Below are 23,941 nucleotides of genomic sequence, written 5' to 3'. Positions count from 1 at the left end.
ATGTAGATACTTTTGATAGTCTTTGTTTTTTTTGTTTGCATCTAAGCTCATCGAGTACTTCTGTGATTCTTTGATTTCCATATCAAACCATTTCTTGAGCAACCTTTATTGATGACTTTGCCATACATGTGCTTCACAACAAAGCATTCATTTACACAAGAGTAAATGACTCACTTGCAAACTTCCCACTTGCATTCTGGTGTTGGATCACTTCATAGATTTGTCTTCCGTAAGATTTTTCAACCCTAAAAATGTATATAGGTGCTTGTTTGAATCAATGTACAAAGATAGCTATCCCACATTATGTTGGGTATTTACATGCATGGGTCTCCCCATACATTTCAATACATAAAGTCCTATTATCCATATTCGGATTCCATTTTCCAACTGTAAAACTATGTATGAAATTGAAGACAGTTTTTATAAAATAACGTAATGACAATCATTGCGTTTTCTTCATGTAAATCGATTGGTGCCATTTCATAAAGATCACCATTTGCAATGAGCGTGATAGTGCTATTGCACATTTGAAGAACGTTGAAGTGCCATATTGATCAAGTTCTTTTTTATCACTATAGGTTCAACTATACATGTATACATCCTCCTTGAAACATGCGGCATATTAAATTTTTGTATATCATGTTGTAGAGTCATTGTGCATGCATACATACATATAACCAAAGAAAATAACCTCACCATTGTCCTTGAGGTGAGAAATGTCTCTCTTTATGTCGAGAAAAGGTTGATCTCTATCCAAGCAAGCATGATAGTTGGATTCACGGAGACGAATGTAACAACCAACCACCAAAGTGGATGTGCCTTTTGGATAGGGCCATTCTCACAAACTATTGTATGGAGAAAGGGGATCTCTATTTGAGTTTACGCAATCTAGCAGTTATGAAGTTTTAGAATTGGGTAAGGTCATCCTCATTGTCCATCGTATGTTTTTAGTAAGTACTCCATTGCTTGAAGCTTTTAAGTGGGAGGTTGTTGGGATTAAAGACCACAATGACGTCCAAGCTACACTCAAATACACAAACACTCGTTACACGCTCAATATTATCTTGATCCTCCTATCTCTTAGAAGCTCGAGATGCTTTTGTGTTGACGAATTGGAACATTGTGATTGTATATTAGCAGTTTGCCATTTTTGGTGATGCTTGCTCTAATTTATGAAGCAATTCCTATGAAGATTGTGCTTCATAGTTGAGAGTTGCATTATTCAAAGAACCACGCAATTCTTATGAAGCACGTGCCAAGAGGGATATAGGAGAAATGAGCAACACCCTTAAATGACTTACCATTTACCTTGACAGACTGACCTCCTCCTTGTCACAAGGGTGAGACTTTCTTGGACCATACAGATATCAAAGCCAACTCTTGGACCTACACAAATATTGAACACAAACTGTATGCATAGCTATTCACTACCTACAAAAACCGACAATGAGTTTTGCACCTTAGGTCTTGACATTCAATTGCTTCTGGAAACTTGTGCACACTTACTCTAGAAACTCGCTTCTTTTTGGCAAAATAATATTGTAGCATGAAAGTAAAAATAATTGAGGGAGTTCGGCATACATTTGATGTGAAGTATTGCTGGATTGAATCTCTCTTTGATCTTTTAGTTTGCAAAAAAGTCCTTTCATTTAAGAGCCTCATATGGGTCAATTTGATAAAATTGTTTTATTATTTCCTATGCTGATTGGACTCACTTTTTCGTATGAAAGCTTTAAAATTTTCTTTTATTTTAGTTTGTCAATAGGTCCCTTCCTTCCATTGCTTTACATGACTTTACTTCCTCATTATTTTAATGTTTTAGAATGCTAATGTGAGCCTTTCACCTTGTTTAAAACACTCTCAAGATGTTGTCGCCCACTTCCAAAAATCTATGTTATATGAACAATAAGAGGATACACAAAACCATAAATGTACATGTCAACTATATGAGTGATCATTTCTTACATAATAATGGGGTCTGCTACAATTGAGCTACATCTTTTTGCATGTGCATGCTTGACTAAACCAAAATCCTACAGCTGCCATTGCCAGAAACTATGTTCATTTCTATGCTCAGGTCCAAAAGAAACCAAATATTTTCAACAGGTTTTGGGACGCTTCATAGGCTCAACAGTTGTTTCTTTCTCCCAATCCAAGCCCAAAAATTTCACAAAAGCTAATGCAAATCCTTACAAAGCAGTCTTGTAGACTCCAAAACAAATTGCAGAGAATACCATTGAAAAGGGAGCAAGTGACTTGGAAAGCAGCCAACTGTATCAAGGAAACATCCCCTTGAAATATTTATCATCCTCTTCTTCCTGGCTTGTTGATTGAGTCACACCGTCTCCTGCTGTAGCGGAAGGTGACAAGCTGGAACAGCCTGAACAATTAAACAATGCCAACATTACTCTTTAGATGTCCATTGCAACCTTGGGGAGTGCACTTATAAGAAACCATCTATTATCACATGCATTCAAATGGTATTAAAATGATTGTGAGGCTATAAAATGATCCCTTTTCTCTTGTTTAACTTACAAGTTTTTCCTAATTTTCAATAGAAAAACCCCTTTTGCAGGTAAAATAAATAAATTTTATGAATTAAAATACCCCTCCTTTTGAACGCTTGTGATACACAAACATGCTTTGAGGTGCACCCCCCCAGATTGCAACCTGCAAGATATTCTTGCTCTCAGCATTCTTACCAGCCGAATGTACAGGCTCGCAGGTATCGACCTCGCTCTCTGACATTTGCTCTGCATCCTCCGTGCGCCTGTTCTTTTTGCGTTTTCCATGCTTACATGGCCTCTCTTCCGCTTTCAGCCTGCAAACAACCACCTTTAAGATCAACCATAAACTCTTCCTTTCCAGGTATTTTAGATCTCTTTTGTAAACCTTTTTTTTTCTTTGTCACGTTGTTGTTTCAGCCTCTCACGATCCCTGTCCCTTCTGTAATTTAATTTTTCTCCACATCTGGCATATAACGAACTTTAACATCAGCTCTTGCAAATGCATTTACAATTGATGATGGATGTAAACTTGGCCTCCTCGAAACAACAGTGTCCTTGGAGAAAAAGAAAGAACAGTACCCGGGGCAAAGTCGTAATTTGACTAATGCCTGTTTGTTTTCTTCAACCTCCCTGTAAGTAAAGTTGACCTGCCAAGATCCCACCATTGCACTCGCAAATGCATCAAAATGATCCTTGACTTAGGCAGAAACTTTATGCCATGTTTCGGGTTTTTAGAGAAAATAAAAAATAAAAATCTTTCATCCTGCCAGAAAACAAGCAAACTAACATACTACGTCCAAAGCTCACCAAAACATGCCTCATAGCTGGAAAGATCATCCTTGGCGTCGCATTTCCTATTGCCACATACAAACTGACCTATATGAAGACAAATAAGAACATCTAGCCTTAGTGCATTTTGGCAGAGTGACTGAGCCAAGAAAAGACAATTACAACTTGTCCATACTTCAATTGATGGATTACATTGAAAACAAGGATAACACAAAAATTGAAATGCAGCACACAACATTTTTCCACGATACTTGTGTTGGTTCTTCGTCTGTTCCCTACACCACTGGTGTTTCGTATTGGGACCAGGATAGATCTTTAAAGGCTGGCAAGAATTCAACAAAAAAATATAGATGATGTTACAGAGGCCATGCCCTAAAATATTGCCCATGAAGGACAATCATTGGCACACAAAGGGGCGAGAGAACTATTAACACACTCTCTTGTTGAGAGCAGGAAAGCAGCCTGGTTTAAGATGAGGAATGCATATCACACATAGGAGTAGCAATGCCTCCCATTTACACAATGATCTTTATACTCATTATTGCTATTTGTATGATGCCCATCCTAAGCACAAAAGAGGCTCACTAAAGCGAAATAGTTCTGACTCTGTGTCTAATTATAAAGAGCTGTTTCTTGGCCCGTAAAACTAAGGAAAAAAGGCGGCAGCAGGACTTTGTTCCACAAATGAACAAGCATTGAAATTCACTTATAAGTTGCAGTTTCTGAAGAAGCGTCAATAAGGATAATCCTAGCATAATTTGAACATAATGAAGTTCATATGCCTCACAAAGTTCAAATGCACTCAGTATTACTAACAAGCAGCTAGAAAAGGAGAAAATTAATCACACACATTGCGATGTGCATCTCTAAATTGAAAAACAGTCACCTTTGCCAGAAACCACCTCCTTTTCTGCACGCCATCTCATTCCTATCTGCCAAAGTGAACCATGAGTAGTAAGAACCTTTGACATACATGCGCTGCCAGCAATTATGAGCCACTAAAAACAGAATAGACAAGCTGATACAAAGGTTAAAGCAGCACTTGTGTACGTATAGAAAGGACTAGGAATACGTGAAAACAGAACATTTGTCCTAAGAACATACAGGTGTTAGTTAGATTAGCCTCAATTTCCAGACATGAAACAATCCACATGTTTGAACAAAAGTCAAAACGTGTCTCTACAATCACGATGCCAAGAACTATTCAAGGACCGTTAATAATTTGATTACCAAAAACCATCAAAACATCATAGACCTTCCAAGTCCTTTCATCCACAAAGAGCGAAAACACTTGTGATTGCTCTCAAGTCCCCAAACTCGCAGTTGAAGGCAGCTTGCAAACACAGAGCCTCCTTTCGGCATGCTCTGCCTCTCCCTGGGGAGCCACTGAGCCAACACAACCCACCCGCCCTTAACTACTGTTTCCATGCTCCACCAGCCCCCCTTTGCTGCTGCTTCTGGGGCCCGCCACCCTCTTCTGCACACTGCTCTATTCCCTTGCACCCATCAGCTGCTTAGCTCCTTGGTCACTTTCAGTTGTTGCCTACCTTGCCAACGTCCTTCCCGTCTTTGTCCACGTTTTAAAAGGTTGTCAAGGCACAATAAACGGACGCACACAACTGGCTCAAACACGAGCAAACCTCGTGGCCAACTGCCTTGGCCCCCGTTTCACACTTGCCATGCATTATTCCAAGACCTCCAAGCCATGTCCGTTTGCCCGTATCAAGAGCGTCGAGGGAAAAGAAAGAAACAAAAATAAATTAAATAAATAGACACACCAACTGGTCATGTATCCCCTCTTGAAAGATTGCAAGGACCTCGATTGCATGCCTATGAAAACGATCCATGCCAACACATGACAATGGACACACTGTGGACAGCCCACCACTATTTGGATCATTGCAAAGAGACTCATATTAACTGCAAATGTCTTTAAGCGATAATTATTACAACAATCCTGTGTGCTCGCGTAAGTGTTAATTACATCTCACTTGAGAATAAACCAATTACATGCTTTCCAAAGGAACACTGTAAACCGTACAAATGTATGCTATCAAATGTATTTAAACAATAAAAGCCACTCTATGGCACTGAATTGCAAGAACATGAGAAATAGAGGCATCACCGCTACCCTCCTTTGAGCATCCCCCTATGCACTAGATTCTTGCTCCACAAAGCCTGATTGGACCAAAAGTCATTGTAGGTTCCAAAGTTGAAAGCCTCTAGGTTAAGTTGCAATACATAAGGTGACTCTACTAACTTAATCTTTTCCATCCATTTTGCAGCCATTGGTGGATAGTTGTAAAGGTTGAGGTGCTTACCAGATCAGTCTCCTTTATACGGGACCTCCCCAGAGACAGATATGCCCGCCTAGCACTTGAGTCCTCTCAACAGTTAGCCATGCAGGGAGATACAGCATGCTGGTATGAGGAGATGCCATCATGGTTTCAGGTACATGGGCAGATTGCCCCCCTTCCAGTACTCATTGGATGCACCCTCTCTAACAGTTAACTCTTACACAGTCCAAGATCACCAGGCTCATCTGCCAAGACCTGACTTAGCTAGATACCAGGAGGACTTGGATACAGCCGGCACATGAGCTGGGCATGAAGATGGCTTTCTATAGAGAGCATCTTCTCTAGCTTACTGAGGATGGTTTTGTGACGAGGCCCAGATACATGGACGCCCACTTATCTCATGGGATACAATGTGCTATTGGCCGGATACGCACATCTTCACACCAGCTTCAAATCGAGACCGGTAGATACAGCAGAGTACCAACAGAGGCCATGACATGTCCCCTATGTCACATGGCTTGAGACAGAGTTGTACTACACATGCCACTGCCCAATTTACTATGAGATACGAGGCCGCTTTCAGTGCTTGTTCAGAGAGGGCTTTGGACCACTCTCTAGAGTCATGGGGTATGTTTTTGCTCGATCTACGTAGACACAGAGAGAGCCTGATGAGAGGAGAGGCTAGCCAGTCTCAGAGACGGATCACAAACTTCTTTAGAGCGGACACGCGGCGGCCGGAGGAGCAGCTACCACAGCAGAGCTCACATTCTCCTCACACTAGAGGCACGTTAATCGATCGAGCGACTGAGCTAGGGAGATCCAGACGCCCACAACTACGGAGGACTACATAGCATCGACGGAGGCTGTATCGGAGGATTCGGATCACTTTGGCCCGACATGCACGACGCCTGGTCAGACTACTGACCATGGAGAAGATTGATGAGATCCGCTAGCAACCGATGATGAATCTCTTGTGATTTAGCTCTTTTGAGGATTGTACACCCTGCTCATCTTGTACCAACCTTTGTATCAGCTCTCATCCATTCCCCACACACCGGTTGTATTAGCCCCCCGTCACTACTTTCACCCCCCTACTAATATCCTACACAATTCCAGCAAGTTGCTTGATTTTAGTTTTCACTTTACTTCATTTTATTTTTGTACCCAGACATTGTATTAGATCCACCAAGATTGTATCAGTTTGGTCTCATAGGTCATTTTGGCCTTTTGAAGACGTTTAATATAACATTTCTGTCACGATTGTGACTTGTTACACTCTTCTTGATTCATTACAGATGCAGATGCGAAGTGTGACTAACACAGGAGGACTCCTGTTCTCGAATGGTCACACTCCTTCGTCCAAAAGACATACCTCTTCGCCAAAAGCCACACTCCTTCGACGACTGGTCACACCCCTTCACCGTACGGATGCGACTCTTCACCCAATGGTTGCAGCTCTTCGCCGAAAGGATGTGTCTTTTTGCCTAAAGTCATGTCTCTTCACAAAGAGACATGCCTCTTCACTGATGACTATTCAATTCCTATAAAAGGAACCCTTGTATCACACTTTCGATCAATCAAACACAGAGTCTTCTTAGTCTTGTTCTAAGTTCAGTTTCAGTTTCTTAAGTCTTAATCATGAGTTTAAGTACTTAATTAAGGATTAGCGACTAGAATCCTTACAGTGGTATCAGAGCGAATTTTTCCCGGGACCCGAAGGTTGCGAGCCTCTCACCCTCGCCGCTACTCTCCCCCTTCCCGGAGTTGTATGGAAGCAGAAGAAAGATGGCCAGGACCCATGTCAACATGAGGTAATTTTTTCTCAAACACATACATAAATATAAGCAGAAGATAGCAGAAAGAGTGGGTGTTGCGGCACACCGGTTGCACTCCTGGAGTAAGTCTCTCCAGCAGTAGGAGACTCTTCGCGTGGACGACTTGCGATTTTTCCCATGAAGAGTCGCACCCCCCCTTGCGCATCTGACGCGAGCTAGTGCATCCAGGCCGCCCCTTCACCCGGCAACTCACACACGGCAGCCCACGTTGGCAAGCGCTGGCTGTTTTCGCTGGAGGCAGCAGCGTTCAAGTTTAATCAACAGCAGCGCAGCGTTTGGAATTAAAAAAAAACAAGGCCAGCGCTGGACTTTTTTAAAGAAAGGCCACCCTTTTAATTAAAAGGGTTTTTGGCCGGCCGCCCAACCCAACTCTTAAGTGGGCACCACTTTGGAGAATAATTATAAAAAAAAAAAAACCAGAAGGCCAACTGCAGCCAGTGCAATGACTAATTAACGCCAACGTGAGAGAAATTCATCGCCCCCTCTTCTGCTAATATCCAACGCCACCAATTCTGGCCATCGCCAGACGCGCACGCGAGCTTGTTCAGAGTCATGGAAGATGATGCCCTCGACGTTCCCGTCAATTTTCTCTCGTACATAGACGAGGTGCCCGAAGCAATATTGCCAAAAAATCCTCCTCCGGCTCCCGAAGTGATAATTATACCAGATACCCCCGAAGCAGAACCCGTACCCGAACCGGAACCCGCATTCGAACCGGAAGTCATTCTCATTTCGGATTCCCCATCTCCAGTTCCAGTTCCAGTTCCAGTTCCAAAGGAAAGACAGGTTCCCGACTTCATTCCGGCACCCGAGCCTGCTCTTGTACCTGCATTACAGCAAGCAGTGTTGCCCCAAAATTACCTGGTTTATGTCACTCATCGGCATGCCTCGCGCTCACAGGGCTGGGTGGTGTGGCATATCATAGTTACGTGCGAGCCTCTTCATTTGCCACACTACGAACACATATTGAGCCGGTACCCCCACTTGGCCTATTCTCTGACGGAGTGTCGCATAGATTCAGTAAACGACATCATTTCCCAGCAGCCTTTAGTTCAGGTTCACAACGAGTTACAGCTTCCGGACTACACGCCTTTGACGCCAGACGACACACCTCCTATCGACGAGGTGGAAGATATCGAGAATTCGGATCTTGGACCAGATTTCTTAGAGGAGTGGGACACAGCATCAGCAACAGCTTCACCCTTTTACGGCAACCACACCTCTCCAGCTTCTCCGAGATATTCCCTCTGAGCCGTCAGAATGTCAGAGACAGGCAGTGCTGCACCAGACGATCCAATAGCCATCCTCAGAGAACAGATGTCCATCCTCCAAGAGGCCCTCTCCACTGGTCTTGCATCGATGACCGCACGTTTGGATGTCCTGCAGGCCTTTTCTTCTTCGAGGACGCAGCCAGCTACCCATTCAGTTTCTTCGGTAGCTTCAGTTCCTGAGCAAGTCGACGCTCCGGAACCAGAGGTAGACAATCCTGAATTGAAATATCTTTTTAAGATAATAAACACAGCACAAAAAAAGAAGATAGATGCAAAGTTGCCCGAGCATACAACGGTCACCGCGATAAGCGCGTGCTGGACCATTGGCTTTTCAAAATGAAGGTTTACTTTTCAAATACTGATCTCATTGAAAGCAAGAAAGTTGCTTTGGCTAGCTCTCTACTAAAGGATACTGCATTCCTTTGGTGGCGTCGCCGCATCAAAGATGGAAAAATCACCGCTACTTGGGACAAATTCTGGCGCGTTCTTTGCAAGGCTTTTGAGCCTGCAAATGCCGATTTCCACGCCCGGTCTTCTCTCCGCCGCCTGAGCCAAACTGGTTCCTTGGCCGCGTACATCTCAGAGTTTCAGAAATTAACTCTTGAGATAGAGACTCTCAGTCCTTCCGACAAACTCCACAGTTTTGTTGACGGACTTGAGCCTTCCATGCGAGATGATGTCCATAAATTTAACCCTGCCACACTGGATGCTGCAATCGCTTATGTTGAGCGTCTTGGTGACAATCGGCGCCCACTCAGAAGTTTCCTTCCTGGTGATCGAGTTTCCAATTCTGCAAGCTCTTCACAACGTAATTACCAAGGACAAGGTGGTCAGAATCAACGTTCTTTCTCAGAAGCTCACTCTTCGAGACAATACTCTGTTGGACAAACTTCTTTCCGACCCCAATCTTCTGGACAAGCAGCCACTTCCAGAGCCTCCTCTTCGGCAAATAATCAGAATCGACGAAACAATCGTCCCAATCATAGAAGGAATGGTCGTCGAGATTTTCGGCCGAATACGTCCTCTGGACAGCAATCCTCTTCATCAGCTCCTTCAACCTCCAACTCCAACCGTACAGGATTATGTACAATTTGTCATGGAGATCACAGGTGGTATGAATGCCCCAAGAAGCCAAATCCTTCAAATCCTCGCCAGAATTCTCACATGGAGACCACAATTTCAGAACCTATCCACAACCAACCTCCTGTCCCAGACAAAGGCAAACAGGCAGCACGTTGTGTTCGAGTTTCCAAGGTTGTAAGTGCCTTAATGATGAATGCTTGGAATCACGTTTCTGCTCCAGTGGATCTTTCGAATCAGGTTCTCAATCTCCTTGGCTTTGTTGGCAAGCAGCCAATCAATGTTCTTGTGGACAGTGGGTGTTCTACTAATTTCGTCAGCACATCTTTGATTACTAAACTGCGCCTTCAAACTCAACCTAGTGAGGCAGCTTACCAAGTAGAACTTGCTGATGGTTTCTTCCTCGAGTGCAACAAAAGGATTGAAAAGCTGGATTTTCAGATTCAGGATTACCAGGATCAGCTTGGTTTTTCAGTTATGCCCTTGTCACATTACGACTTGATCCTTGGCCAATCTTGGTTATTTCAGTATGATCCAATAATCACTTTTAGAGATCACTCAATTCGGCTCTTTCACAAGCAACAGAAAATAGAGCTTCATGGTCTTTTCAGTGCCAAACCCATTATATTGGTTTCTGCTTTACAAGTCAAACGGCTGGTTCGAAAACGTGATTGTGCTACTGCCTTAATCATGTTAAGAGATGTTAAACCCGGTGCAGAAGAAGCAGAAGTTAAATCCTCCTCAAATATTGCCTATTTGTAGCAACCCTTCTTTCAACCACATTTGGACTTGTTTCCCGACGAGCTACCAACAACTTTGCCTCCTCGGCGTCCCGTGGATCATCCCATTGATTTGATCCCCAACCAACCTCCACCAATTCGAGCCCCTTATCGAGTTTCATACTCAGAGTCTCAAGAGATACAGCGGTAGCTAGAAGATTTGTTGGATAAAGGTCATATTCGCCCAAGCAAATGTCCCTTTGGAGCTCCTGTTCTGTTGGTCAAAAAGAAAGATGGATCTATGCGTCTTTGCATCGACTATCGTGCTTTGAATAAGTTGACGATCAAAAACAAGTTTCCCCTGCCTCGCATTGACGAGTTATTTGATCAGTTACTGGGAGCAAAGATCTACTCCAAAATTGATCTAAAATCAGGGTATCACCAAATTCGAATTCGCATTGGTGATGAGTACAAGACAGCTTTTCGCACAAAGTATGGTCACTATGAATTTCTGGTATTACCATTCGGGTTAACCAATGCCCCGGCCTCTTTCATGACGCTGATGAACGAAATATTCGGACCATACTTGGACAAGTTCGTAATCGTGTATTTGGATGACATTTTAGTTTTCAGTCGAACGATGGCTGATCACAAGAAACATTTGAAGCTAGTCTTCCAAGTTTTGCGAACCGATGTGCTATACATCAATAAGAAGAAAAGTGATTTCTTCAAGAATCAGGTGGAATACCTTGGTCACATTATTTATGCCAGTGGCGTTGCAGTCGATCCCAAGAAAATACAGGTCATAGTGGATTGGCCTTTACCGCTCACCATCTCAGACGTGCGCTCCTTTTTGGGACTTGCAAACTTCTATCATACCAAGGTCCACAAATTCTCCGACATAACAGCTCCTTTGACTGAGCTTACCAAGAAGGATAAACTTCAATGGACTGAAGAAGCAGAACAGTCGTTCAAAGCCCTTAAACACGCCTTGACGACAACTCCAGTTTTGGCTATTGCAGATCCTACTCAACCTTTTCAGGTCATGACCGATGCGTCAGATCGTGCTTCTGGAGGTGTTCTTATGCAGAATGAGCGTGTCATTGCTTTTGATAGCCGCAAATTTTCAGCCATACAAATGAGATACACAATTTATGACAAGGAATTTTTAGCCATTGTTCATGCTTACCGCACTTGGAAACAATATCTTCTTGGCGCAGATTCCGTGGTGCAAACAGATCATCAGTCATTGACATACATATTTACTCAACCTGTGATGAATCCACGTCAAGGACGATGGGTTGAGTTCTTGGCAAATTTTCATATGATTATTCAATACGTGCCAGGCCTTGCAAATGCAGTTGCAGATGCCTTAAGCCGCCTTCCTTGAGCCATCAACTTTGCCATTTCCGGTGTGCAGATGGAAATACCTGCTGGTTTCAAGCATGAGTATTTGACAGATCGAGATTTTGGGGATGCATTTCAAGCTCTTAAATCCTCTACTCCGACTCCTGTAGAGATAAATATGTTTGCAACTTACACCATTGTCAATGACTTGCTGTGGACCTTTCAAAATAATCAAGAAGTACTCAGTTGTCAGTTACAAGTTGAAACTTCCACTCTCATGGGGAAAACTTCATTCACTTTCCACATTTCTTGGCTCAAACAATACATACAAGGAGATTCGCCAATTCCAGACTTATCTTCTTATGTGCTAGAAATTGAGGATGAACACATAATTCTTGTTCCAGAAAAGATTCTTGATGTTAGACAAAAAGAAACAAGACGAAAGATCACAAAAGAATTTCTTGTCAAGTGGATGGATCTTGATGAGTCACACTCAACTTGGCAGACAGATGAAGATATGCAGCAGTACCCAAACCTCCTTCAAGAATTCTTTGAAAAGCGGAAGACTTTCATCTAAACACGGGGTTTTAATGTAAATGGAAGGGAATGTCACGATTGTGACTTGTTACACTCTTCTTGATTCATTACAGATGCAGATGCGAAGTGTGACTAACCCAGGAGGACTCCTGTTCTCGAATTGTCACACCACTTCGCCCAAAAGACATACCTCTTCGCCAAAAGCCACACTCCTTCGACGACTGGTCACACCCCTTCACCGTACGGATGCGACTCTTCACCCAATGGTTGCAGCTCTTCGCCGAAAGGATGTGTCTTTTCGCCTAAAGTCATGTCTCTTCACAAAGAGACATGCCTCTTCACTGATGACTATTCAATTCCTATAAAAGGAACCCTTGTATCACACTTTCGATCAATCAAACACAGAGTCTTCTTAGTCTTGTTCTAAGTTCAGTTTCAGTTTCTTAAGTCTTAATCATGAGTTTAAGTACTTAATTAAGGATTAGCGACTAGAATCCTTACAATTTCATTTCATCTCTCTCTCTCTCTCTCTCTCTCTCTCTCTCTCTCTCTCTCCATTAAGGTAGACAACACCACAGCACAGTGGGTAAGGCGATTTACACCAACCTTCACATATGATCAGCAGACGGTTGAGTATACAGACGCATACACTTACCTAGGAGTGGTCATCAATGGTCAAAAGTTCTCCTTGAGGAGAGCAGTAGAGACTAGACTGACGAGATTCAGTCGTGTAATGCATATGCTCTCGTAGAGACTCTCTCATTACACGAGAGTGCCTTGATGTGTTGTTCATTGTTCAGCAAGCGTCCTTCCGGAGAATATTTGTAGTGTCTCCTCTTTCAGGATGTGACATGATTCTAAGCATTCGATGGTTACGTGAGCATAACCCCCTCATTGATTGGGCGGACAATACTCTCACTTTCAATGGCAAAAGTGACTCCCATTGTCATTCGTGGAGAGGAAGTTATTCATTCTTCACCTCTCATTTCTAATGTGCATGCGAAGCTTGTAAAGGAAAAGGAAAAGGAGACTCTCTAAGTCTTTTCTTCTCCAAAGCACGAAACACATGTTTTGCACGACACACATGTGATTATTCACAAGGATGATGATTTGCATGATAAAGATGTGATTGTTCACAAGGATGATGGTTTAGATGATGCTTTTTCTAGTGAAGCTAACCTCATTGCAGATACGATCAATCACAAAGAACAATCTTGGCTCTTGAGTCGAGGTCCAAAGAACCCACTCAGGAAGTATTGTGTGTACGCATGATTAGTCAGCACACATTGTTCGAGTGTTTCATTCGTGACGGTTTCTTGTATTTTTGTCACCGTCTTTACGTGTTCCCTTTCCACAGGCATGCCCTATTGTAAGATGCACATGATTCACTCATGGATGAGCACGGATGTACGCGGATCTCTCTCGAAATGAACGAAAGTTTGCATTCAAGGAATTCACATTCCATGTCTCTTCCTTGGCATGACACAGTCTTAGAACGAGCACAAGAAATTGACCATCAAGCATCGGCATTTTCATTGTGATTTGTCATAGTTGATAAGTTTAGATCAGAAAGTCAAGATTCGATCTCACTTTTTGCATGTGTTTGATGAACGGTTTGGCACTCCGTCACTTGGTTCATCTCAATTGCATGCACAGTCGTTTAGAAAGCGTAGTATTTTTCCAGTCACTCTACATGGAATGGATATGTTCATCTTTTTGTGTTGGAAGTGGTTTCATGAATTTTCCTCCTCGGAGATTCTTGATGAAAGTGGACCTACTTCCATAGACACAGTTAGACCATTGAAGCAGCCACAGATCACTTTGTGTCGCTCTCGATGTGACCCAAAGAAGCAAGCGTTTCAGACCTTTATGAAGTTCAAGTATCGCACGACCCATGCATCAAAGTGAGCCGGCGAAGAGTCCTTCTCAGTCGGCGATCTCCCTCGACACCATACAGTTCGGTACCAATACCTCACTTTAAAAAGAAGGGGATGTCATATGTGCATGTGGACAAGCTACTTCAAGTCCAAGGTTCAGGTCAGCTTAGAAAGTGTTCTGGCACCTTTGTGAGCCTGTGCACAGGCCGTGCATGTCTAGGCACTTAGAGTAGTTGCATATCCTCTGGTTGCACACAGCATGATCATCAACATAACAGTCAGTACCCATCATGAGCATTTTACAGTGCACAAAACCCATTTTCCCTTTTTTATCCATATTTCACTTATTATTTAATAAGTGACTTTGTTGGGAAACTCGATAGGCAAATTTGCTAAGTTAATATATAAGAAACCTAGTGCTAGCACTTTCTGACAGAAGAGGCAGCAGAAGTCCTACAACTTGCAGTGCACCTTCTTAGCAAGACCGGCAAAACTCCCTAGCGTTTTCAGCCATCAAGACCGACCAGCGTTTTGCTACAGAATGACCAGCATTTCCAGATTGCAAATCAGCATAGCGTTTCTAGTTTGCAGCACTACCTAGCGTTTTGCAGTTTCTGGCGAGAATTCAGCCCAAGCACTTCAGCGTTTTCTGTTTCTAGTACTTGGACTCCGCAAGTACAGCCCCAAACCTTGAAGATCTCATCTACCCGTGGTAGATCCTCGCCGCACGGTCAGATCAGCGAGCGTTTTCAGTTTCAGCCCGCTGTTCTCAGATTTCAGCATCTGCGTTTTCAGCGCATCGTCATCGCGTCGTCGCCATCGCCGTCCTTGTCTATACAATGTCAGAATTCAGCAATTAGTAGATTTGCAGATTTCAGCCCGTCTCGTCGTCGTCATCATTGTCGTCGACATCCTCGGGAAGTCCATTGCATCTAGATCATTGTACCACATTTGTGCAATCAATAGCATATAGCATAGACCTCTCTCGCCATAGAGAGGGGGGACCCTTGGAGGAGGGCTTGACAATATTCTGGTGTCGTATTCTTCTTCTCTCTCTCTCAGTCTCAACACCTTCATTCACAGTGTCATTCACTTTGTTTGTGATCATTTGCACTCTCTCACTAAAGGAACGGAAGGCTCTCCCTTCCGTAAGTAAAAGGAACCCTTGAGCACAGTTCGGAGCACTCATCTTGAGAGTATACAGATGCTTACACCTACCTTGGGTTGGTCTTTAGTGGACCAGCATTTTCATCGAGGAGAGCATCAGAGACCAGATCGACAAGAGCCTATGCAGCATTGGGGGGATTGGAGAGGATGTGTTCACAGATTCAGTTTCAGGAGCCTCGGATGAGACTCTTGCTTTTTGACACTCTGGTGGCTTCCGCATTGCTCTATGGAGTTCAGATATGGGGGCCCTCTTTGGACCATCATGTGAGGTCGGGTCGCACTGATGGATGGAGAGGCATGGAGAAGCCTTTGGTCTCTATGATCTCATGACTTAGTAGAGCCAAGGCTTCAGTACCACATGACATTATTCGAGCAGAGCCCCCCCACTAGTGGTTGAGGCGCTCACGATATCAGTCTCCTTTATACACTGCTTATGGGACCTCACTAGAGATAGATATGCCCGCCTAGCACTTGAGTCCTCTCGACAATTAGCTATGCAGGGAGATACAGCATGCTGGTATGGAGAGATGCATCATGGTTTCAAGGACATGGGTTCAGCATGGACAGATTGCCCCCTTTCCAGTACTCATTGGATGCACCCTCTCTGACTCTTACATAGTCCGAGATCACCTGACTCATCCGCCAGGACCTGATTCAACTAGATACCAAGAGGACGTGGATACAGTCGGCACAGGAATTGGGCACGAAGATGGCTTCCTATAGAGAGCATCTTCTCCAGCTTATTGAGGATGGTTTTGTGACAAGGCCCAAATACATGGACACCCGGGATACGATGCGCTATTATCTCATGGGATACGATGCGATATTGGCCAGATAGGCACATCTTCACACCAGCTTCACGTCGAGACTAGTAGATACAGTGTAGTACCAGCAAAGGCCGGACATGTCCCCTATGTCACATGGAGCCGGAGACAGAGTTACACTACACATGCCACTGCCCAGTTTACTACGAGATACGAGGCCGCTTTCACTGCCTATTTAAAGAGGGCTTTGGACCATTCTCTAGAGTCATGGGATATGAGGATCACACATGTCTGGGACTGTTTTTGCTTGAGTTGCGCAGAGAGAGAGAGAGAGAGAGAGAGAGAGAGAGAGAGAGAGAGAGAGAGAGAGCTTGATGACCGAAGAGGCTAGCCAATCTCAAAGGCAGATCATAGACTTCTTTAGAGCGGACACTAGGCATCCGGAGGAGTAGCTACCACAACAGAGCTCACATTCTCCTTATACCAAAGGCACGCTTGTCACAAGACGGGCACCACGTGCCAATAGAAAAGAACAGACTTTTAGCACTTCAATAACTGAACTGAGAGAGAGAGAGAGAGAGAGAGAGAGAGAGAGAGAGAGAGAGAGAGAGACGAGATGCGACACGGAGTGGCGGAATTCCACCCCAGAGAGTATTGGCCCCAAGCCTTGGCGCCCCTTTCGGTATTTCTTTATATTGCATCAACACTGTACAAGCCGGTACTCCAGACTCTGCACCTTCTCCAGGAAGCATCCCAGAGAATGAGCCCTTAGCACATATTTAAAGGCCCTAGGCCCCAAAAGTAGTTTACATGAAAAGCCTTCAAAACTCAAAAGCTCATGGTCCAACAGCAATGCCAAAAAGCTACCAACGCGATTTGTGGAATTCCGTACAATTGCCACGTCATTAGTCAGCGCAAAACGCGGAGCGTCCGTACAGCTGCCACATCATCACTTTTGTGTGTGTGTGTGTCCTGCTTTATTTTAATCCCTTTATGTCATTGGGGCCCCATCGGACGAGGTCTCCATAAGTTGGTAGGACTTCTTCTTCTTCTGCTACTTGTTCTTCTTAGGGTTTAGGCCCCTCGGTCGGCATCTGTAAGTTGGCTCCATTCTTTAGGGCTTTGACACGTCAGCAATTTGTGACATCTCCCCTTCTTGAAAGAGAGTAAGTGTCCGCCATTACAGCATATCAGCAAAACAACAAGTTAGCTTAAAATTTCCGAGGGACAATCAATTTTCTCTTTTTGTTAAGGAGTTAGCTTCTCCTTTCGGCTCTTTTGATCAAGGAGGTGGCTTCTCCTTTCAACTCTTTTGATCAAGGAGTTGGCTTCTCCTTTCGTCCAGATCAGAACTATTGATATTCCGGTGTAGTAAAATTAGCCATCACACCCAAACCGCACTGATCTTCCACGGGTGTCTTGATGCACTAAAATTACATACCCAAGCAATCTCATCCAATTAGGAATATTCAGTGGTTGGCACATCACAATGCAGCACAAATGCTCCCATATGCATGTTACAAGATATAGAAACATAAGTCGCCGATGAACACTTCTCCCGCATAACCTAACAAGGTCCGAGCCGGGAGATATTCAACGACTCTCTCATCACTCCTCCCGCATAACCTAAAAAGATCCGGGCCATGAGATATAGAGGCCTTTTACAACCAAACACCCCCCAGACCGTAGCCTGCGTTGTTTGGAGGTGCTGAGAGTAACCACTGCTTAGACTTCTTAATACTCCTTCCGTATAACCATCCAGGTTCGGGCCGGGCCCGGAGTCACAACAACAATTGTTTTACAAGCATACAACCAAACGCTCCCAAGCATCGGCCTGCGTCGTTTCGAGGTTTTCTAGCATACAATGGAACGCTCCCTTGACATCGGCCTGCGTCGTTCTGAGGTTTTTAAACATACAACGAAACACTCCCCAGGCATAGGCCTGCGTCGTTCCGAGGTTTTCAAGCATACAACGAAACGCTCCCCAAGCATCGGTCTACGTCGTTCCGAGGTTCAAACAATATCAAAACAGTATTTCTCACTTCTCCACCCGGGAGTAAAATCACCAATCAATGAAACTAGTATTAAAACCAGAGTCAAACATTTCAACTCGGCACCAAGACAAGTTCAAAACAGATACCATCCATTTCAAACAAATTCCAAACAGGATCACCAAACAAGTTCTCAAACAGATTTCAAACTTAAAAAGAAATCTCGACATCAATCGAGCTCGAAAAGTCGATTGACTTTCCATCCTGAAACCTGCACCAAACAAATTAGGGTTAGGTTCATTCCGTAAGGTCGTAGCCAAGCACAGCATGGTCCATCAGCTCTTGGACGAACAATGTTTCTTTGGCGGCGATGGTAGTCCCAAGATAGCAATCGCACTAGACCTCCAAGGTCATCAGCTCGAGAAGAGACATCTACTGAGAGATGTCGAGAAATTTCAAGTTATAATCTGCTACGGCTTCCATGGCAAGCATTTCAGGATACCCCACTCTGCCAGAAGTTGCACTGCAAAGGAAGATGTCAGAAACTATATAGCTTCGGACAAAAATTTTCTTGAAAGCTTGCCAAGTACTTGGAATATGCTGCTTGGTAGCTATCAACATTTGCATGGCGCTGCCTCTGAAAAAAACAGCGGCTCGAAACAAATCTTGGATCCTTCTCTTGTAAGTGATCTTTATGGCTTATGCCCTGTAAGACATGAGCGGGGAAGACAGGAGCGCGCCCGATGGGTGATGAAGTAAGGGTGGGAGTGGCTAATAAGTCCAGGGTCGGAGCACGAAGCTTAAAATTTCCAATGAACTTTGGAAGTGCGATCTTGCTCTGTCTGCTCTTTGGTGGGACCGGTATGCTTTCAAAAAAGCACACGCCTGATGCTCTGATACCACTGTCACAAGACGGGCACCACGTGCCAATAGAAAAGAACAGACTGAACAGACTTTTAGCACTTCAATAACAACTGAACTGAGAGAGAGAGAGAGAGAGAGAGAGAGAGAGAGAGACGACACGCGACACGGAGTGGCGGAATTCCACCCCAAAGAGTATTGGCCCCAAACCTTGGCGCCCCTTTCGGTATTTCTTTATATTGCATCAACACTGTACAAGCCGGTACTCCAGACTCTGCACCTTCTCCAGGAAGCATCCCAGAGAATGAGCCCTTAGCACATATTTAAAGGTCCTAGGCCCCAAAAGCAGTTTACATGAAAAGCCTTCAAAACTCAAAAGCTTCTGGTCCAAAAGCAATGCCAAAAATCTACTAGCGCGATTTGCGGAATTCTGTACAACTGCCAAGTCATCAGTCAGCGCAAAACGCGGAGCATCAGTACAATTGCCACGTCATCACTTTTGCGCGCGTGTGTGTGAGTGTCCTGCTTTATTTTAATCCCTTTATGTCACTGAGGCCCCATCGGACGGGGTCCCCATGTCACGTGACGCATCTAACCCTATGTGTACGTGGACAAGCTACTTCATGGCAAGGTTCAGCTCAGTTCAGTCAGCCTAGATTAGGAAGTGATCTAGCAATTTTGTGAGTCTGTTCTCGCAGACCGTGCATGTCCAAACACTTAGATTAGATGCATATCCTCTGGTTGCACACAGCATGACCATCAGATTTCCATCAGAACCCATCAGGAGCATGTTTACAGTGCAGACCTATTTTCCCTATTTTTGACATTTTTCACTTATTATTTGTAAGTGACTTTTGTTGGGAACTGGGTAGGGCAATTTCACTAAGTGAATATATAAGCAAACCTAGCGCTAGCATTCCCTAGCAGAAGAGGCAGCAGGAACTCAGTTCAACTCAACGGGACCCCCAGCATGCCTAGCGTTTTCTGCATCAACAAGAGACCCTAGTGTTTTTGCATCCACAGACCAGCCTTGGCGTTTTTTGCAATTGCAGATTCCCAGCGAGAGTAGAACAGCAGATCAGCCTAGCGTTTTGCATTGCAAGACAACCGGCAGCAATTCAGCCTAGCCTTTTTGGATCAACAAGACCAACCAACGTTTTGCAGATTCTTCACGACAAGATCCACAGTAGCATCAGTGTTTTCAGTTTTCAGCAGTCAAACATCGCAGAACAAGTCCCGAACCTCGCAGATCTCACCTTCCCGTAGCAGATCCTCGCCGCACGGTCAGATCCGCCGAAGTTTGCAGATTCAACCTGAAAAACGCAGATTTCAGCATCTGCGTTTTCAGCGCATCGTCGTTGCATCGTCGTCACCGACATAGAGTCAGAATTCAGCAAATAAAAGATTTGCAGATTTCAGCCATTAGCGTTTTCAGATTTCAGCCCGTCTCGTCATCGTCCTGATCGTCGTCGGCAAGTCCAAAGCATTGTAGAGATTTGTGCAATCAATAGTAGACCGCTCTCTCCATAGAGAGTGGGGCCTTCGGAGGAGGGTTTGACAACATTCTGGTGTCGTTCTCTTCTCTCTCTATCTCTCAGTCTCAGCACCTTCAATCACACTGTTTGCCACTTTGTTTGTGATCATTTGCACTCTCACACTAAAGGAACGGAAGGCTCTCCCTTCCGTAAGTAAAAGGAACCTTGAGCACAGTTCGGAGCACTCATCTTGAGCAAAGTTCAACATTCACTTCCACTACACCTTACACCCCATAAGTTGGTAGGACTTCTTCTTCTTCTGCTACTTGTTCTTCTTAGGGTTTAGGCCCCTCGGCCGGCATCTATAAGTTGGCTCCATTCTTCAGGGCTTTGACATGTCAGCAGTTTGTGACAACGCTTATTGATCGAGTGATCAAGCTTGGGAGATCCAGACGCCCACGATTGCGGAGGACCACACAACACCGCCAAAGACTGCATCAGAGGATTCGGGTCACTTTGACCTGACATGCACGCCGCCCGATCAGACTACTGACTATGGAGGAGATTGATGAGACCCGCCAGCGACGACCGATGATGTGTAACAAACTTGGACACCCTAAGTCAAGAGTCTACCGCGACACAACAGAGATTCACTTCAAACTAGTTCACAGATCACAAAAGAGTCGACACGGCTCGACATAGTTCCGTGCCAAGAGATATTTGCCCCAAAGAATGACGCTTGTTTCGGTATTTATTTTTATATTAATCTTTGAGCAAAGTACAACTAAGCCCACGAGAGCACCCGCTCTCAGACTCTGCGTCCAGATGCTCTGCAGGTGAGTCCCTAAGGCCACTTATAAAGAGTTTACAAGGGATGCTAAAAGCAGAGACCCAAAAGCATCAAAATCAATAGCAAAACTGTCCCAAAAGCTGCCAGAGTAATTTGCGGAGATCCGTACGCTTTGTCAACACAAAAAGCGAGAATCCGTACGGTTTGTCAACACAAAAAGAGGGAATTCGTACGCTGCTGCCATGTCAGCACAGCCAATGCGTATCGCGGAAATCCGTACCGCTACGTCAACCAATCGACACATTTTTCGAACGTCCGTACTGGGTGCCACGTTACCATGCGTGTGTGTCCGGGTGGCTCTGCCACGTCACTAGTTTGTGACATACCCCCCCTTGAAAGAATTGTAATTGTCCTTGATTACGCCTGCAAAACAGACAGAGGCCATAAACTATCTTAGTAGACACTGACTATTAGTATTGACGCACTAGACACGACACATATAGCACTTGTACAAAACGACAGTCACATCACAGGACATCACAGGACAAATCACAGAAAAATTCATTCCAAATCTCAGACCATGACCATCGGCAACGTATTTAGTAATCGCATCAAGATCCATTCCAGACCTCACTGATGCCCGATTAACTAATCCTTATTGCAATCATGTCTATAGAGAATTATGAGACCGAAATGTTGCAGTCGTTTCCCCTTTCAGTTCCTGCACTCAAACAAGTCAAATGAGAGAGTACAAATCAATCATATTCATTTTCGGGAATTCCGTGTCATAAAGTCATACAACAGAATACTAGTCAACCCATTAGTATCCCTAAAAGGGGACATCACTGACCTTATTCAAAAATTGGGGTAATCTGTTGACAAAGGAGCGGAGTAACTCCCCTCTTGTGCAAACCCGCTACACTAGATTCACCCTCGCTGAATTCGGGGTTCTATCGGAGTAGACTATGTTAAACCGAATGCTTCAAGGTAAAGTTCCAAAATCTGAGGAGTATCTGCTAGGTCCTCCTCCATCCACTTCACATCCAATGTAGGATAGTTCTTGAATTTAACCAAGAACCACCTAATCACTTTACTTTTTATCTTTCTGTACTTGTGTGCCAAAATCTGTTCTGGAACGAGTATCTCCTCACTTTCCTCCACTTCAGGTTGCTCATCAGGCTCCCCATCAACTGGCACATTGCCTTTAAAAGGCTTCAATAGACTCACATGGAATGCATTGTGAATCTTCCAAGTATCAGGCAGCTTGAGTCTAAACAAGACATCATTTATCTTTTCTTTTATCTAGAAAGGGCCATAATACCTCATGCTAAGCTTTTGAAAAAGCCGCTCCTTTCCTTTTCGTTTTCTTAGGCGTGCCTTCTCAAAACGTAAGAGCACCCAATCGTCTTCCTTTAATTTCAAATCTCGTCGATGTCGATCTGTTGCCTTCTTATGTCGTTCTTGAGATTTCGTTAAAGCCTCCCGGACCTTGGCAAAAGCAATGTCCAAGTCCCTCGTGCACTGGTCGGCTTCAAAAAAATTATCTTTAGTGTTAAGGAAGGGTGGAACCTTCGGAGCACCTTCAATGATCTCAAATGGCGCCTTCCCCGTCGAAGAGTGGATCGTGTTATTGCAGGCCAATTCCACCAAGGGCAAAAAAAATTCCCATTGAGTCTTCTGATCAGAGATGTAAGACTTCAATAAATCCTGAACAACTGATTTTTCAATCTCAGATTGCCCATCTGTCTGCGGGTGGAATGCTGACGAGAACTGCAATTGTGTGCCAATGTTCTCTCAAATAGCCTTCCAAAACAAACTTGTGAATCAGGGATCTCTGTTAGAAACTATTCTCTCAGGTATGCCATATAGTCAAAAAATCTGTGCAATGAACAGTCTCGCTAAATGATCCGGCTTGACTGTTTTCTTCACTGGAATGAAGTGGGCTAGCTTGCTAAATCTGTCAATGACAGTCCAAATGCCATCATGCCCATTTTTTGTCTTCGGTAGATCAAAAATGAAATCCATTGCAATACTTTCCCAGGGGCGGGTGGGAATGGGTAAAGGTTGTAGTAATCCCTGCGCCTTATGTCTGTCAAACTTGACCTTCTAGCATACTAAACAACTGCAAACAAAGTCGTCCACATCTTTCTTGAGTCTCGGCCAAAAAAAGTAACACTCCACACGTTTCAAGGTGGTGTCATCAGTGGGGTAAGTCAAATTCCCCGAGTGTATGGAGAATCCCCATTTCATATGACCCATTAATTCTTGGATAGAATTCGACTTTAACCTCTCGCAATAAGCGTCCAAAGAATCTCCCTTGGTCATCCGAAGATGGTTCCAAGCGGTTCTTACATCCCAGGTCAGCCAAGAAGAAATAAAGAGCCTTTTAAATTTCAACCACTTGACTAGAGCTTCTTTCCTCAGAAGAAGAGTGGACCACCATGTTCAAGCATTTCCTTTGAGAAAAGATGCATCCCTCCTGATCTTGGAGTGCTCTGAGTAATGTCCTCCAAGAAGACTATGTCAAACTGCTGGATAAAGGCCAAAGCCCTCACAGCATCTCGGAATCTAAAAAAGGATTCAAATTTTATCGATTGTCCACCTTCTTTAAATTTTTTTGTTTTCTTGCTCGTC

The 23,941-nt window shown here is 44.1% G+C and overlaps 1 protein-coding gene across 1 annotated transcript in view; it reads right to left on the bottom strand.

Moving 5' to 3' along the window:
* Positions 1–1,914: 1,914 nt before the first annotated feature.
* The window catches only part of LOC147465617 (folate-sensitive fragile site protein), a 34,420-nt gene continuing 12,393 nt past the window's right edge, over positions 1,915–23,941 (bottom strand). The window contains exons 6-11 of the mRNA XM_086520955.1: positions 4,183–4,228; positions 3,325–3,383; positions 3,087–3,154; positions 2,893–2,970; positions 2,703–2,821; positions 1,915–2,380 (exon numbers count right to left, since the gene is read on the bottom strand). Of these exons, the coding sequence (XP_086377081.1) occupies positions 2,277–2,380; positions 2,703–2,821; positions 2,893–2,970; positions 3,087–3,154; positions 3,325–3,383; positions 4,183–4,228 (474 nt within the window). The 3' untranslated portion in view covers positions 1,915–2,276. The remainder of the gene's footprint in view (positions 2,381–2,702; positions 2,822–2,892; positions 2,971–3,086; positions 3,155–3,324; positions 3,384–4,182; positions 4,229–23,941) is intronic.

This window comes from Adiantum capillus-veneris, chromosome 1, assembly GCF_014529385.1.
Source record: "Adiantum capillus-veneris isolate H3 chromosome 1, ASM1452938v2, whole genome shotgun sequence".
Lineage (NCBI taxonomy): Eukaryota > Viridiplantae > Streptophyta > Polypodiopsida > Polypodiales > Pteridaceae > Adiantum > Adiantum capillus-veneris.
Note: the sequence above shows the minus strand (reverse complement) of the source record. Positions and strands in the feature narration are given on the sequence as shown.